Source organism: Sapajus apella, unplaced genomic scaffold (assembly GCF_009761245.1).
Source record: "Sapajus apella isolate SASKATOON/1434 unplaced genomic scaffold, GSC_monkey_1.0 scaffold59, whole genome shotgun sequence".
In the NCBI taxonomy this organism is placed as follows: Eukaryota; Metazoa; Chordata; class Mammalia; order Primates; family Cebidae; genus Sapajus; species Sapajus apella.
Window position 1 is genome coordinate 5,713,108 of NW_022436999.1, and position 18,167 is coordinate 5,731,274.

An 18,167-nucleotide genomic window follows, 5' to 3' on the forward strand; every position below is an offset into this window, starting at 1 on the left:
CAAAAAAAAAAAAAAAAAAAAAAAAAAAAAAAAAAAAAAAGAAAAGACAAACCAACATAAATGCCTAAGAAACAAGATGACAAACAAACAGAAAATGGGCAAATGAGGTGAACATATGTTTCGCAGAAGAAATACAAATGGTCAATAAACATGAAAAACTGTTGACTCTTCCAATAATCAGGAATATGCAAATCAAAAGATACTACTGGGCATTCATTAGACTAGAAAAAAAATCAGATGTATACCAAATTGTGGCAAGGATGAGGAGAAACAGGAATACTTATACAATTGCTAGAGGGAATATAAATTGTAGAATCAATCTGAAGAATAATTTGGTGAAACCAAGTGAGTTTAAAAGATATATAATCAATCCTGTATCAATCCTATGACCTAGTAATTTCACTCCTAGGAATATACATTAGAAACTCTCAAACAAGTACATATAGAGACATATACAGTATTCATCGTAGCACTGTTTGACAAATGGGACAAAAGGGAAAAATTACCTAGACAACTCTTAATAGAGGAACAGATAAAGCATATTCTCACAATGAAATACTATATAGAGATTAATATGGATCCGATATACAACTATCAATGTAGAAGAATCCTGTTAATAACAGCCTTATATGTAAAAATGCAAGCAACAAAAAGATACAATAGGTGGCTGGGCGCGGTGGCTCACGCCTGTAATCCCAGCACTTTGGGAGGCCAAGGCAGGTGGATCACGAGGTCAAGAGATCGAGACCATCCTGGTCAACATGGTGAAACCCCGTCTCTACTAAAAATACAAAAATTCAGCTGGGCATGGTGGCGTGTGCCTGTAATCCCAGCTACTCAGGAGGCTGAGGCAGGAGAATTGCTTGAACCCAGGAGGCGGAGGTTGCGGTGAGCCGAGATCGCGCCATTGCACTCCAGCCTGGGTAACGAGCAAAACTCCGTCTCAAAAGAAAAGAAAAAAAAAAAAAAGATACAATAGGTTACATTTTAGATTAAAAAATTATTATAGATATGTGTAGTAAAACAATAAAAACCTAAATGATATTGACATATAAATCATTTCAGAATACTGGTTATCACTGACAAGTGAGGGAAATAGGTGTGAAAAGGTAAAACATTGTTTCTAACTACGTCAGAAATTGTATGAAATTTTAAAAAATGCAAAGAACTAGCATTAGTTAAATCTGGACAGTCCCTACATGAATGAAGCAAGAAAGAGTGCTAAGGGAAAGGGAATAACACATGCCAAGGCTAGGAGACAGAGGGAATGCTGGAGCTAGAAGTTAAAGAGGTAACTTGGGCCCGATGATAGTTAAGACAAGTTAAGAAATGTACTGAGGACTGCAGGACAGAAATATAAAGTGGTGCTTAATTGCTTAGTACAAACTCTGGATGGAGCCAGAATGCATGGGTTTGAATACTGCCTGGCTCTATGATTTGTTAGCTGTGTGACCTTGAACAAATTATTTAATCTCAGCTTCAATTTCTTCAACTGTAAAAAAAAAAGGATAATAACAGCATTTATACTATTGTTAGAATTATATAAATGTTAGCTATTATTATTACTATTCCCACGTTTTCTGCCACACACACACACACACATATATATATATATGAGTCACATGAGAATAAACTTGAAGGGATTTGGAACCCCAGATGAGTTGGTTTGCTGGGGACTCTTAACAGTCCTGGGTCCTACTCATTCTCTTGTATTCCCCCTTTACCTCTTAACATTTAGGAAGGAGTGGGAGGTAAAGAGACAGCAAGTACAGAGGACTGAAAGAGTCTGGCTTTTTTTTTTTAAGAGACAAGGTCTCACTCTGTCATCCATGCTAGAATGCAGTGGTATAATCATAAATCACAGCTCACTGAAACCTCAAACCACTGGACTCAAGTGATCCTCCTGCCTCAGCCTGAAACAAGTACAAATTCCTGGGACTACAGGCACATGCTACCATACCTGGCTACTTTTAATTTTTTTTGAAGAGGTGGGATCTTGCTATGCTGCCCAGGCTGGTCTCGAACTCCCAGCCTCAAGCAATCCTCCACCTCAGTCTCATATAGTGCTGGGATTACAGGCATGAGCCACCATGTACAGCCAAGTGTGGCTGTTAAAAGCAGAAAACACAGTGTTTCCTCCAAAGAAAGTACAGGAAAAGTTGAGAAGTGTGTTTTTTAGTATAAATGGAAGAAACCAGAGATATTACAGAAACAAGAGCAAGTACAGGAAAAGTTGAGAAGTGTGTTTTTTAGTATAAATGGAAGAAACCATAAGTATTGGTATTTATGCTGATGGAGCAATACCAATGAAGAGAAAGGTGACCCAAGAGAAGAAGTAACTGATAGAGATCCCTGAGCAGCAGCTGGGTACAGGTGGCAAAATTAGTTTGAGAGCAAGGAGGACACAAATTCCAGTGACAGCAGCACAAGAAGTGACAGGCAGGACGGAGATATGTAAGTTTGCTGAGATAGTGGAAAAGTGGTTCTTTTGCAATGGGTTCTGTTTTCTTTATAAAATAAAACAGGTAGTGAGCATACCAGCCAAGAGGCAGGGAACAGGGGTAGAGTGGTTTCCTGAGGAAGAACATGGAAAAGCTCTAAAATAGCCACTATAAAAATGGGAAGAAAAACTGATCAGGAGCAGACAGAATGTGGAACAGCTGAGGCTGGAGACCATGAATACGCAGTGGACCAACCTGCAAGACTGTGATTTTTCCTAGCAGCATTCAGCAGACTACAAGTACAGAAAAGGCAGGAACATCAATCCAAGGCTGGATGTATCAGAAGGAAAAACAGGGCAAAAGCTCATGATAATGGCAAGAAAGTCGTTGAAATGACGGATCATGGTGTGCCTATGTTGGATAAGAAAGAGACGGCAGGAAATGGTGAAAAGACAGGGAGAAAAAAGGTTTGGAATTAGAGCCTAATACACACAATTAAGATGACAAAGAGTAGGACCAACTGGGAGCTAGATGGATAGGAGGCTGGGGCAAAAGAACAGAAAGTGTGAATTAAGGATTTTAGTTGCAGAGCAAATCCTGATAATAGTAAGGGCCAGGCTAAGGCTACATTGAAGACTGGCTAAAGTGGTGTGGGCTAAAGGTCAAAGGAGAATCAAAAGAGGTAGAGAAAACAAGAAGTCATAATTTTCGATGAGATATGCTCTGTATCTTTAGCCCTATAGCCACTTGGGACAATAACTGGGAATGGAAACTGTATAAGGGAGTAGTGTGAGATAAACCATATGGTTTGTGAATCTACATAACTATGATATGAATATTTTAATCTAAATTTAGTAAGGATTTTATACATGGATGCTGTGCTGTTAAATATCAGGCTAAGAATTGTAATATTAAGGTAGAAACAGAATCAAGAAGGTATTCTTACGAGACTGCATGCTTAAATGCATCATAGGCACCATATCCGGGTCTCTTGTACTTGTCATCAAAGACCCAGGCAGTCCTCTGGAATAGGCTTTCCAGCTGCTCATCCTTGGTATATTCTAACACCTCAGCAACATGTCGAAGAATGCTATAAACCTAGAAATAAAACGAAAAGCTCAACAATTCGAAGAGATCTATAAAAAATATTTTTACATTTTAGTAGACAACAAAATTTGACTACAATAATTCTTTAACAATAAAAAATCTCCATACAAGTTCTTTCTCCATAGGGAAATACTCACTTTCCCATAATAAACTCAAGTGGGTATAAAAGTAGAGACTATACAATGTAGGTCCTAAGACCTAGATCAAGTCTTGACAGTAACAGTATCTCTGAACTTGTTTCCTCCTATGGAAAAAGAAAATATTCGTATCTCTCTTCCTTACTACAGAGAGTACTTGTACAGATCAAATATATAAACCACACAGTATAAATGGAAAACAATTAAACGAATGTAAGTTGCTATTATTACTCCATGAGGGCAGAATCAGGATTGAAAGTTTTTTGTTGTTGTAATCTTACCCACTTGCCAAACTTTTTCTTATCTCCTAAAATTAACATAGGGTGTAGAGGAAAAGTACTAAAAAGGTCTTCATCAGAGTTATACATAAAAATTGAGTGAGTCTGCTCAATGTTTTGAAATATTAACAAAAAAATTAAAAAATTTAAAAAAATTGAGAAAAGGTACTGACATTGAATAACTCTTCCATTTTAACATCTCGATAAGATCTATTAACATACTCATTTTAACAATATCCTATCAAAAAATATGGAATTTTCCCGGAAAACTACTTCTCAAAAGTTAGTGGGACCTGAGAGTTGGTATTTCTAAAAAAGAATCAGGTGATGCCAATGCTCTTAATTGAGAGACAACATTCTGAGTGATAAGGTCCTAGAGTTTATTAAAAAGAGATTTTACTAACAGTGTTTTCAAATGTGTAAACCACACTGCATAACTGTAAATACATCAGTAAACAAACAAAAAAAAAAAAAAAAAAAAAAAAAAGATTTGGGTAACTAATGGCTTGTAGACCTTTACTTTTTCTTATACTGGGATTAAGCAAGATTTTTAAAATCTCTTCATTGAAACTTTTTTCTTTGATATTTTGTCTTGAGGACAGAAACACTCATGGCAGAAAAGAACAGACACCAGAGAAGGGCAAAGAAAATAGAAGCAATAGAAGCAGTACCATTAAGAACTGAGGATGGGCTGGGAACACTGGCTTACGCCTGTAATCTCAAATACTCTGGGAGGCAGAGCCAAACGGATCGCTTGAGCCCAGGTGGAGGTGGTTACAAGTAAGCTGAGATTGCGCCACTGTACTCCAGCCTGGGCAAGACTTTGACCCGACCCCCCCCCCCCCCCACCCCAACGCCAAGGATGTAGAGAATGAAAGATAACTTAAATAGGCCTGGGCAAGACTGGACAAGCCTTTGAGAGAGACACACACACACACCCCTGTGAGGATGCAGAGAATGAAGGATAACTTAAATAGGACCTGAGAAAAGAGAAATACTGACAGAAGAAATGTGAAGAAATGAAATGGCTATCTTTGATTTACCAGTGCTTACTGTGGATGACAAAAGTAGGAAGTAAGAGCAAAAATAAGAAAAAAAAGAAAGAAGGAATAATCCTAACGTGCTAGTGGAGGAAAAAAATAGAAAAACAAAACAAAACAAAAAAACTAGTAACAGGCCTCTCTGCCTTGCTTTCCTGGATTCACAGACATTTCACAAACCCTTTTTCATTTTTTTTTTTTTTTTTTTTGGGATGGAGTTTTGCTCGTTACCCAGGCTGGAGTGTAATGGCGCGATTTCGGCTCACCGCAACCTCCGCCTCCTGGGTTCAAGCAATTCTCATACCTCAGCCTCCCGAGTAGCTGGGACTACAGGCGTGCGCCACCATGCCCAGCTAATTTTTGTATTTTTAGTAGAGACGGGGTTTCACCATGTTGACCAGGATGGTCTCAATCTCTTGACCTCGTGATCCACCCGCCTCAGCCTCCCAAAGTGCTGGGATTATAGGCCTGAGCTACAGCGCCCGGCCCCCTTTTTCATTCTTAACACACAACAGCTGGTTATCTCTGTTATCCTTATCCCCACAGGGTTGAAAAATCAAGAACTATATTTTGGCTAAGTGCACTGGCTCACTTCTATAATTCCAGCACTTTGGGGGGCTGAGGCTCGAGGATCACTTGAGGCCCAGGGTTTGAGACCAACCTGGACAAAACAGCAATACCTCATTTCTATTTAAACAAACAAAAAAAACCCACTGTATTTTATGAGGCAGTCCAATTGGAAGCAAGTCAAACCAGCTGAAGTCACCCACAGTTGATTTAACCTAAGATGGCTTCAAAACACTTCTAGTACTGATTTGAGAATATTAGATCATAATATCACTACCTTAAAGTGATCATAAGATCATAAGATCACTTTAAGGTAGTAGCACTATGAGATTAAAAAAAAAACCTATCGTAGTCATACTCTTTTGAAATGAAAATTTCAAATTATTTATTAAACACATAGATAGTGAACTAATTTGACTCAAAGAACGACTTACAGTTTTGGATTTTGTGAATTTGTCTTCACATTTGATTGCTTCCTCTGGAGAAACTCTTCTTTTTGACAAATCTATATATCCTGTACAAAAAAATTTTGAAAAAATTATCTCTGTCTAGGTGCCAACATACTACTGTAATTAGTTCTTAAGACCAAATTAAGTGTTCAACTGGCATACTTACAATTATTCCCTATTAAAATCCTGTCAACAGAACACTGCATAAGTAGTACAGGCTGAGTATTCCCCATCAGAAATGCTTGGGACCAGTAGTGTTTTGGATTTCAGATTTTAGAATATTTGCAATATTCCAAAAAATTTTGGAATATTTGCATTGTATTTACTAGTTAGAGCATCCCTAATCTGAAAAATCTTAAATGCTCCAATGAGCATTTCCTTTGAGCATCATGTTGATGCTCAAAAAGTCTAAGATTTTGGACCATTTTGGATTAGGGGATAAGGTATTCTCAATCTGTACAATGATGAGAAATTTTGAATTGTTTTCAGAAATAAATTTTTATCAGGTAATTATATATTCTTCATTACCTTATTGGTGAGAATAATTTTCAATTATCCAAATGAAAGCTAGTCAAATGCCTATCTTTCCTGTTTCTTCCTTTTCCTTCTGCAGAATAGGAATTCACTAAGATGTTCATTTTAAGGAAAGAGGCTATTCTCACAGAAGAGACACGTACACAGAGAACAAATTAAAACTATCTCATCTACCACGTGACTACCATATCCAAGCAACTATGTTAGGTGCTTAAACATCTCACTGAACCCTCACAACAATCCTGCATAGATTATCATCCTCTTTCTCACAGCCCTCCACTCTTTCTTTGTTTTAACGCGAAGAAAGTAAAACCCAAGAGAGGTTAACTAACTTGTCAACGTCAAATAGCCAAAAAATGGCTGAAAGCCACTAACCTGTGCCTGGCAATGACTTCTAGCACAATGCTGAGTAACAGTGATGAGAGTGAATGTCTTGTTCTCAATAACGGAGGACAGCATGTCTGTGGCTTTTTTCTAGACACTCTTTATCAGATTAGAAAATTCTGTTCTAGTTCTTATTTGCCGACATTTTATTATGAATGGGGGATAAATTTTGTCAAATGCTGTTTCACATCTATTAAAATGGTTACAGTTTTCCTCCTATACTCTGTTCACATACACTGAATTTATTTCACATTCTGAGCATTCTTTTTCATTAAAATGGTATGACTTGCATACACTAAAATTCACCACTTTCAGTATTAAATTCTTTGCGTTTTATAAAAAGAATACAGTCATTTAAACATCACCAAAATCAAGTTCTATCGCCCCGACGCCACTAAAAACTGGGTACAAGCTTTTTTGTGAACATACATTTTCCTAAAAATGGCACAGCTGGGTTATATATTAAGTATATGTTCATTTTAACTGCCAAACTGTTTCCCAAAATGAATGTGGCACTTTACATTCCCATGTGGAGCAGTTAGAACTGTTACCTAAGAAATCTTTGCCTGATCCAAGACCAAATATTTACTCCTATGTTTTCTTCTAGAGGTATTTCAAAGTTTAGATTTGACTTTTACATCTCTGATTCATTTTAACTTTTGTATAAGGTGGTGTCTGAATTGAGGTCCTTTTTTACATATGGATATCCAGTTGTCTCAGCACTATTTGCTAAAAAGATAATTTTTTTCTTTGATCAGCTGCCTTTGTACTTTTGTTAACTGATCATATAAACGCACACATTAATAAAAAAGAATTTTTTTTTTTAATAAAAAGAGGTGGGGGTCCTGCTATGTTGCCCAGGCTGGTCTTGAACTCCTGGGCTCAAGTGATCCTCCCACCTGGGCCTCCCAAAGCGCTGAGATTACAGGCATGAGCCACCATGCCCAGCCAACATAAAGTTATAACTGTTAAACCAAAATGGCATTCCATACACTCCACTTGGTCATGCTTTATTATCCTTTTTATACATTGTTGGATTTGAAAAACATATTTTATTATGAATTGTTTTACCTATGCTAATCACAAATTGGGTCAGTAATTTGTTTTAAAAAAACATGACTTTGTCGGGTTTTCTTATCAGGGTTATGATGGCCTCATAAAATTAGTCATGAACTGCGTAACATTTCAGTCAACAATGGACTGCATGTATAGCAGTAGTGCCGTAAGATTACAATACTGTGTAACACTGTATTTTTCAGATTATAATACTGTACACCTTACAATTCCACGGGCTCAAATGAGACAGTTAAATATATTTAAAGAAACTAAGAAGGGCAAAAATGTCTTTTATATTTACCTGGGTATTTTCCATTTCAGGTCATCACATCTCTTCAGCCTAAAGAACTAACTAATTTCACCGCCCCCGCCACCTTTTTTTGTTTTGGAGACAATGTCTGGTTCTACTGCCCAGGCTAGAGTGCAGTGGTGCGATCTCAGTTCACTGCAGCCTCCACCTCCTGGGCTCAAGCCTTTCTCCTACCTCAGCTTCCTGAGTAGCTAGGACTACTGTGAGCACCACCACATCCAGCTAATTTTTGTATTTTTTGTTAGAGACGAGGTTTTGCCATGTTGTCCCAGCTGGTTTTGAACTTGTGAGTTCAGGGAACGTGTCCACCTCAGCCTCCCAAAGTGTTGGGATTATAGGTGTGAGCCACCAGGCCGGGCCATGTCTTTAGTTTCTATTTATCTAGAAAGTCTTAATTTTGACCTTTATTGTTGAATATTACCTTTAGATGCATAATTCTGGTTTGAGTGCTTTAAAGATATCACTCAATGCTCTGGCCTCCATTATTTTCAGTATGAACACCATAGTAATTTGTATCACTGTTATTCTGCAGGTAGTATGTCTTTTTCCTTGGGCTATTTTCAATATTTTTCTTTACCTTTTTTCTTTAGTATTAACAGTTTGACATGCCTGGGTATGATCTTAATAGCATTTATCCTGCTTAAGAGCTGTGGAGCATCTTCAATTTGTAAATTTTTTTCCCCCCAACAAATAAGGGAAACTTTTAGCCATTATTTAATCAAATCTATTTTCTGTTCTCTCCTCTTTCTAGAATTTATATATATATATTTGAGACAGTCTTATTCTGTTGCCCAAGCTGAAATACAGAGGCGCCATCTTGGCTCACTGCAACCTCCGGCCTTCCAGGTGCAAGAAATTCTGCTGCCTCAGCCTCCCAAGTAGCTGGGATTACAGACACATGCCACCACGCCTAGCTAATTTTTGTATTTTTGATAGAGGCAGGGTTTTGCCATGTCAGCCAGGTTGGTCTTGAACTCCTGATCTCAGGTGTCTGCCTGCCTCGGCCTCCCAAAGTGCTGGGATTACAAGCATAAGCCACTGCACCCGGCCTTAGAATTTGTATTTAGTTGGGCCCTGCATAATGATATTTTAGTCAACACTGAACTCCATATACAATGGTGGTTCCATACGACTATAATGGAGTTGCAAAATTCCTATTGCCTAGTGATGTAGCACATTTAGGTTTTTTTTTTTTTTTTTTTTGAGACGGAGTTTCGCTCTTGTTACCCAGGCTGGAGTGCAATGGCGCGATCTCGGCTCACCGCAACCACCACCTCCTAGGTTCAGGCAATTCTCCTGCCTCAGCCTCCTGAGTAGCTGGGATTACAGGCACACGCCACCATGCCCAGCTAATTTTTTGTAGTTTTAGTAGAGACAGGGTTTCACCATGTTGACCAGGATGGTCTCGATCTCTTGACCTTGTGATCCACCCGCCTCGGCCTCCCAAAGTGCTGGGATTACAGGCGTGAGCCACCGTGCCAGGCCAGCACATTTAGTTTTTACGACTAGGCTGGAATGCAGTGTACGATCTTGGCTCAGTGCAACCTCTGCCTCCCAGGTTTGTATGATTCTCCTGCCTCAGTCTCCTGAATAGCTGACATTATAGGTGAGGTGTCACTACGCCCAGCTAATTTTTGTGTTTTCAGTAGAGATGAGGCTTCACCATGTTGGTCAGGCTGGTCTCAAACTCCTAATCTCGTCATCTGCTGGCCTCGGCCTCCCAAAGTGCTGGGATTATAGGCATGAGTCACTGCGCCCGGCCAACTGTAGAATGTTTCTAAAGTCTACAATAGTGTAATGTCCTAGTCCTTCACATCTACTCACCACTCACTGACTAACCCAGAACAACTTCCAATTCTGCAAGCTCTATTCATGGTACGTGCCCTATATAGGTACACCATTTTTTATCTTGTCTACTCTATTTTTACCATGCTCTTTCTGTTTAGGTACACAAATACCATTGTGTCAACTGTCAACAGTATTCAATACAGTAACAGGCTGTACAGGTTTGTAGCTTAGGAGTAATGGGCTATACCATATAGCCTAGGTGTGTAGTAGGCTATACATCTAGGTTTGTGTTAAGTATGCTCTATGAAGCTTACACAACAAAATTGCCTAATGATACATTATCTCAGAATGTATTCTTGTCATTAAAGGACACTTGACTATGGTTCTTTGTGAAAGTTTCTAAATTCTCTGAGATTTTACTTTGTTCGTTTCTTACAAGCATATTTCCCTAATGTGCTTGAGCAGTTATAATGTCTGCCTTAAAATCCATGTCTGGTAGTCCCAACACCTGGATCATCTCTGGGTAAGTCTCCACTGGTTACTTTTCTCTTCTGTATGGGTCATATTTTCCCATTTATTCGTATGGTTAGCAATTTTGCATTGCATCCTGGACCTGTGGCAAAGACTCTGGATTCCCATATGTTCCTCTTACAAAAACAGATTTTTTGTTTTAGAAGGTAGTCAATATCTGAACTTATAAGTTCTGTCTCCCTAGATGGTAAGTAACTGAAATCTGTTCAGATTTTTTTCCCTATTGGGCTACTTGGAGTTCATCCTGTGTATCAGTAGTTCAGGGATAAGCCAGAGATTTGGGCAGAATCTACATACAGACTTAGGGGTTCTCCCTTTGCCTCCTTTCTCTAATGCTCACCACAACCACCACCAGCTTCCATCTACTATGGTTATCTAGAACTCTCGCCTCCAATTCTAAAGCCAGTAAGACTGTTAAGTTTTCCGCTAGAACCTTAGCTGCCCAGCTTGAAGCTGTCTTTAGCATGTACTAAGCATAAAACAGAAAACATATCCTTTCTTCTAAGTGTTGACTCACCTTCAATTTTGGCCTGCTTTTGGCTGCTCCTCATTATCTTTAGGTAGTAGTTATTTTTCATGCTTGTTCAGGGTTTATAGCAGGTATGTCAAAAGGCTTGTCTAGTAGGATCTAATTCTCTAGTATCAAAATGAATCCTCTTTGTAGGCTCTTTTGCACTTTGCTTTTTTTCTTATCCTATCCTGGAGATCTTCCTAGATGAGAATATTCAGATCTCATTCTGCATAAAATTGCATTGCATGCATTTGTCCTGATTTATTTAACCAGTCCCTATTTTGGTCATTTCCTGGTTTTAGTTAATGCCATACAAACAAATGGAAGTATCTTTACATGTATCTACTATACATAAGGAAGTATGCCTTTCCATATTTTTTCTGATTGCAACTAAAAACATATTTGATTTCTCCTTTAGTATATATTTTATACAATAGAAAAAGAAGGCTGAGCACAGTTTTGGCCTGCTTTGCGAGGCTAATCTTGAACTGGATTGCTTGAGCAAGATTAGCCTGTCTCAACATAGAGAGACCACCCCCCCCTCCACAAAAAAGTTTTTTTTTTTTAAATTAGCTGGGCATGGTGGCACATGCCTGTAGTTCTAGCAATTTGGGAGGACTACTTGAGGAACACTTGAATCTAGGAGCTCAAAGCTGCAGCAACCTACGATCACAGCACTACACTGCGGCCTGGGTGACGGAGCAAGATCCCAACTCTTAAAAAAAAAAATAGGAAGTACAAGATTAGATAATATTTTAGGTACTACTAGGGCAGTGATGTGAAGACTTACATAAGTTTAACAAATAGTCTCAAAGTAGTAGTCACTACCTAAGGCATAAGACATCCTCAAAGTCTATGTATCATCTAAGGCTATAATCAAAAACATTTAAATGTCAGTATGTATAAAATTAATCACTTGTAGAAGTGAGAAAGCATCAGTAAACTAGATGGCTGAGGAGATTCAGAAGGATAAGTTCAATCAAGGTGACACTGAACTTTCAGGCATGGCCTGAAACTAATGGCCTAAAACTAATAACTAACAAATTACAGTAAGATGGCTGAAACTAAAACCCACTTAATGGTATTGCACACCATGTTTAAAAAAAACAGTATTCACTAAGGTGATGATTTACATGAGGCCCAGAAAAAGCATCCAGTAAGTAAAAAACGAATAGTTATCCAACACTGTCTGAAAGATACCACAGTATCTGGGAGACACAAACATTCTAATTACCAGTGAGATATACAATACTGGATTTCAGGTGTGCATGTACACACATAGTATACTGCTTTTTCAAAGCTTATGTAAAGATTCTAAAACCCATTTGCCCCATTTTCATGCTTACTCAATGATCTCACCACTATTTTAGCTTTAAATAAAGAAAAAGGCATCCAACATATTCAGGCCTACCAATGTAAATGAACTAGCACTCTGGTTTACTTATCTCTTTCATGTTTGGTTACTATGAGTCAATTACCAAGATCCTCATAAACACTAGAAATAAAATTCAAGTTATTTGATCCATAAAACCCTAGGATGTACTAATTAAACTACTAACTTAAGAGATCTTGCTTAAACAGCTAATTGGCATCCTTTTCTAACAACTTTGTATGTAAAAGAGTTTAAGCAGAAAACGAGTTTTTTTTTTTTAAGCTGCAACGTACAATTTACAAAAAATGTATTTTTAAATAAACCATTTTAAATCAGAAATTTACACTACAGATATTTTTCTCACTTACCTTTTTCTTTGTCCACCCTAATGACAACCACACACTCATTCCTGCCAATTCGGATGAGTTTGTTTATAGAACGGATACGCCTTCTGGATAATTCACTAAGAAGAATCATGCCTTCAATGTTGTTGTATTCCAGCAAGCTGACATAAGCACCCATTTCAGCAATGGATCTTACATTCACCATCACTACATCTTCCACCTCAGGAAATTTGTGTTGGTAAAATCTACAACTTAGACCCGGCATTCTGCAATTTAAACAAAAGAATTAAATAAGTGTTCAGTTAAGGTGAAAATTTAAGAAAAATCAACTTTCTACTTCCTGCCACTAAAAGAAAAGATGAAAAAAAAATATTAGTCTTCTCAACCCTTGAAACTTCTTAAGTGGTACCAGAAAACAGATGATGTTCAGGAACCAAGCTTTAATCTTTATTTCACTCAACGTTTTTGTAATGCTTCGGTGATTCTCTGCCATTAGGTTCAGAGGAATCATAAAAAATAATGACCATCTATAAAGTACTCCAAGACCTAAGGATTAAAGGAATAACTCAAGAGTAAAATACTACTTTAAGGTATATCAAATGATGGGAAGCATCACTATTATAACTAATCAGCAAAACGAAAGCTACTCTTTGCCCAAGTTAGCAAAGATTATATATGCTACCACTCACTATATAAAGGAAAGAATTTTCTACCCAAATCCTAACCAATATACCAAATGATATATTCTAGCATTTATTATAGCCAAGATTAGTGTCACATGTCAAAGCAACAAAAAAATTAAAAAATTTTAATCACAAACTAAAATGCATCCTCCTTTAACAATTTTTTCCTTTAATTCACAACGTCTAGCTTCTCCTATCCCCATTACTCACAAATATTCCTTACTTTTGTTGAATAGGTGTACCTAATCTTGAGAAAAGCTTTAATCTCCATTACCACAACGTTAAAGTTTCTCTTAATCTCTAAGCATTAAAGATATTTATAATTATTCCCTTTGATCCACCCAACCTACTTTCCGCACTTCTTTTTCCAAGATCCTCAAGCGTGAAATTGTAACATGGGTAGAAGCGTATTTTAAAAAGGAAGCTCTCAAATTAATCATGGCTGATGATTTTCATGTTTTTCTGTCAACCTTAACTGTTGTCAATGCTCAGAAGAAAGGTAGTAACAGAACTTAAAGGCCTAAGGAAAACTTGTGAAAACTCATTTAATAACTTATTAATTGGCACCTGCATGTATCTTCCCAGTAGCTTCCTACTGACTTTTGTACGTTTTCACTACCTACAGAATCCTACATGAACTGGCCACTGCCTATCTCCTTGTGGTACAACTCTTCCCCTAGTTTTCCCATTTTATAGACTAAAAAAGGGAAGCACAGGTTAAGTTGCTTGTTCTTTCACATACTGCTAACAGGTGGTGAGTCAGGATTTGAATCCATGAAGTTTAGATCCAGTCTGTGCTCTTATAAATCAGACTGTATTCTCTCAAAACTATTCATAAATATGATTAGAAACATTTTACTTAAAAAGGAGCAACATATATATTCAGTGCTAGAGCACACACCACCAGTAAGTGCAAACTATTAGTACTCATCTGTTTGCCAACAAAAAGCAGCATATTAATCACAGTAGCAGAGATGTATTTCTTTGTAGAGAATACAAAATCCCTACAAAACAGGGATTTAGCAAATAAAAAGAAGTAGACATTCAATGGCCAGAATTAACTGCCAAGAAACAGCTGACTGGTTGTTTCATTTTTAAACAGGGCTTTTCGGTGGTGGGGGTGGGGATGGTGGGGAACCTGTTGTTGAGTATGTGTATGTAAAGTTCTCAAATTTGAGAGCTAAAAAAAGTTTCAAATCGGGCATCAAAATAAACTATGTTACAGAAATGTGTGGAACAGTTTTAAGACATTTAACAGATGAAAACCACATTTACTTACCAAGTTTCTCCAAATAGTAAAGTTGATGCTTTTGGGGGAAGCAAAGCTTAATTTGATGGTTAAAGAACATAGGTAAGCCAGGTATGGTGGCTCAGGCCTGTAATCCCAGCACTTTGGGAAGCTGAGGTGGGAGGATCACCTCAGGTCAGGAGTTCAAGACCAGCCTGGCCAACATGGAGAAACCCGTCTCTACTAAAAATACAAAATTAGCTGGGTGTGGTGGTACATGCCTGTAATCCCAGCTACTCGGGAGGCTAAAGCAGAACAATCACTTGAACCTGAGAAACAGGTTGCAGTGAGCCAAGGTCAGGCCACTGCACTCCAGCCTGAGGCAATCATGTAAAAGAATCCTGAAGGGATATAACTATGAATACTGTTTCTTCAGGAGGCCCAAGTCTCTTTGCAACATAAAGGGTAAGTAAAGGAATACTGTTGATAGTATGTTATTCATAGTAAAGACACCAAGTAGTTGAGTAAGTACAAAAATAATCCGTACAATGAAAACCACATATTGGTTGATAAATTTTGAACATATTGCCCAATGAAATGCTAAGAACTTTAACTTAAAAAAATTTTTTTTGACTTAAAAAAATCATTCAGGAATATCAAAGTCACACTAGGTATGTATTCAGCTGCATCTTTTTCATAGCATTCTGACTTATTTTATTTGGTCCTCAAGAAGTGCCAAGTCATGCAATTAACACAGTAAACTCGGGGAACAGTTCTAGACTTGGGTTCCAGTCCTTGCTCTGGTACTTACTAGAAGTGGCTGCTTGGGAAAGGTAACCTCCTTTGAACCGTAGTTTCTTATCTGTGCTATGCACATCACAGGTTTACTGAGGGTATGACATGTATATGTAAAAACATTTTGAAAACCATAATGTGCTAGTCAAACAAAAAATATTAAAAGGCAAAGGAGGCATTGTTTTTCATTTTGTAATATAATTTGTTAATTTTTTTTATTTTTCAGTATCTATTACACACTAAACACTAATGATACAACAAGAAAGACTCTTACCAGGCATGGCATGGTGGCTCACACCTGTAATCCCAGCACTTTGGGAGGCCCAGGTGGGTGGATCACTTGAGGCCAGGAGTTCCAGACCAGCCTGGTCAACATGGTGAAACCCCATTTCTACTAAAAATACAAAAATTAGCCGGGTGTGGTGGTGGGCACCTGTAATCCCACTACTTGGTTGCTGAGGCAGGAGAATCCCTCGAACCCAGAGGCGGAGACTGCAGTGAGCTGAGATCGTGCCACTGCACTCCAGCATGGGCAACAGAGACTCTGTCTCTATGAAAGAGAGAAAAAAAGACTCTTATCTAAGTAATTAAAGGCAGAGTGGGAAACAAACTAGCAAACAAATAATTACAATATAAAGTACTATGAAAGGAGCACAGTGAAGCAATGAACAGGAAAAGGAGGAACATAAACACTAAATTATAATACTTCCTTAAGGACAAATGCTTAACAAGCACTAGAGCAGGAGCTCAAGAATGTCGTTAACCTCAATATCACAGCACACTATAATACTCTTATGTGTTCTGATGTAAAAAGTATCAGCCACCTTTCAAAATACATCAACCAAACTCCAGGTTAATTTCAAATACCCTGCATCGTCAGTTATTTTGCAGGACAAATAGTAGGTAGGACTTCTCACTGCATGGTCAAATTGCCATAATGGATATAGAAGTTCACATTCCTTTCCAAAATATGTGATGGGGACAACTCTAGTGATAATTCTAATTTGGATCAAACACGGATTAGGAATGCTCTCTGAATGTTAGTTCTTGGTATAGGAGTGCTACATAAATAAAGCTTTTATTTCATCATTATAGTTGAAAAAGAAAATATCACCAAGTCTATACAAACATTACTGTGCATGAGACAACTACATCTTTTGAGAATTGCTGTCATTTGGCACCAGATGAACTGAGAATAGGCAGCAAAGTTCTGCCTATTCTCACTAAAGTCATCCCCAAACTATTGACACAGAGAAGAATTTTCCTTGACTAACAACTCAATTGACAGAAAATAAATATTTCTGTGCTATACCTTTTTTCCAAGAAATCATGTGTTTTGCTTAATAAAAATTAAAATAGCCTTAGTTTTAAGGATAAAGAGATCTCAGGATGACTGCATTTAATCCGAAAATATTTGCTTATCTTAGACTTTTAGTTATGCTTAACTAACATAGTTAACCCAGCCTATGCTTAACCCAGTTCTATTCTCACTGTCGCCAAAAATCGACAAACTGATAGTAACAGTAATAAACCCAATAGTCTCATTTAATTTTGATTCAAGGGGTGACTCATTGAATTTATCAGATGAAAAACTACTCGGACCCAGCTCTTTCCAACACGGTGCCCATCCCACAGGTTTCTCAGGTTAGAGTCCGACTTGGTTTCCACCGGGAAGCAGGGGAAATTTTGGTAGAACTGTTGGGGCAGAAGAAAAGATGGAATTCTCTGGCCCGGAAAAAGCAAAGTGCTCAGCGTCCTGAGCTGGGGGTAAAAGTTAGGGTGTCACAGAGTTCTCCCGAGGCCGCCCCATCATCACGGCATTCTCACTTTCGGCATATTGTAGAGGCTGTATAATCCACTCGGCCCACTTTCCTTCACGAGATTCCTCTCCTCCAACAACGATGCCTCTGGAACACAGGATGACCGACACGGAGCCGGCGAGGAGGCCCACGACAGCGCGGGTGGCAGCGGTGCTGTCCAGCCACTTCCCGCGCAGGGACGGGAAAGGGAGGTGTTAGCCCGGGGCCTACCCGCTCTCGAACACCCATGTCACTGGACACAAACCAAAGTGAGTTCTTGGAGAAACCGAGCTTGGGATTAGTCACCTGAGGTATGTGTGTGTTTCCCGCACGGGAACCCAGCGCCGCCTCCTTCAATCAGAAAAGACCAGGCTTGCTGCTCCCGCACCGGCTGCCGATCCTCAGCGTGCGCTTCGCTCACCCACACTGCGCATGCGAACTCTCCTTGCACTGCGCAAGCGCTAAACGAATAGAGGCCCTCTTCATCATTAACCATAGAGTCTGGGTCCTCCGAGAACGAGGACGAATATAGATCGTGGTAGGACCTGAAAAGTACGGTTTCTCGCTATCTTAGCTTTAGCTAAGTAACATTCAAGGCTCAAGAAAGACATAGGACTCTGATTCCTTGCCTCTGAAGAATGCATCCTTGCTCAAAGTTTTAGCTAACCATGAGATGGCGCTGTGACCATAGACGAAAGGTGGAGAAAGACAAGACGTGGACGCTTAGCTCCTAGTCTTAGGTCTGGCGCGTGCCGCGTATTGCGCAGCCGCAGGGAAGTTGGAGGGTGAGGAATTGGGAGGCGAACCGGAATT

General features: G+C 38.6%; 1 protein-coding gene and 1 long non-coding RNA gene across 4 annotated transcripts in view; both read right to left on the bottom strand.

The window, feature by feature from the left end:
- Positions 1 to 17,877, bottom strand: part of EIF2S1 (eukaryotic translation initiation factor 2 subunit alpha) — a 22,567-nt gene extending 4,690 nt beyond the window's left edge. The window contains exons 1-4 of one of the 3 annotated variants that reach the window (XM_032245847.1): positions 17,661 to 17,877; positions 12,874 to 13,115; positions 6,005 to 6,084; positions 3,388 to 3,539 (exon numbers count right to left, since the gene is read on the bottom strand). In XM_032245847.1, the coding sequence (XP_032101738.1) occupies positions 3,388 to 3,539; positions 6,005 to 6,084; positions 12,874 to 13,114 (473 nt within the window). In that variant the 5' untranslated portion in view covers position 13,115; positions 17,661 to 17,877. Of the gene's footprint in view, positions 1 to 3,387; positions 3,540 to 6,004; positions 6,085 to 12,873; positions 13,116 to 15,571; positions 15,626 to 17,382; positions 17,619 to 17,660 lie in introns of those variants that run through there. The other 2 variants (XM_032245849.1, XM_032245848.1) reach the window with 2 other exon arrangements.
- LOC116528556 lies at positions 5,361 to 5,998 on the bottom strand. The gene is made up of 2 exons (XR_004259086.1): positions 5,878 to 5,998; positions 5,361 to 5,847 (listed from the first exon to the last, which is right to left on the bottom strand). It is a non-coding gene; the product is annotated as an uncharacterized LOC116528556 (long non-coding RNA).
- Positions 17,878 to 18,167: the final 290 nt, after the last annotated feature.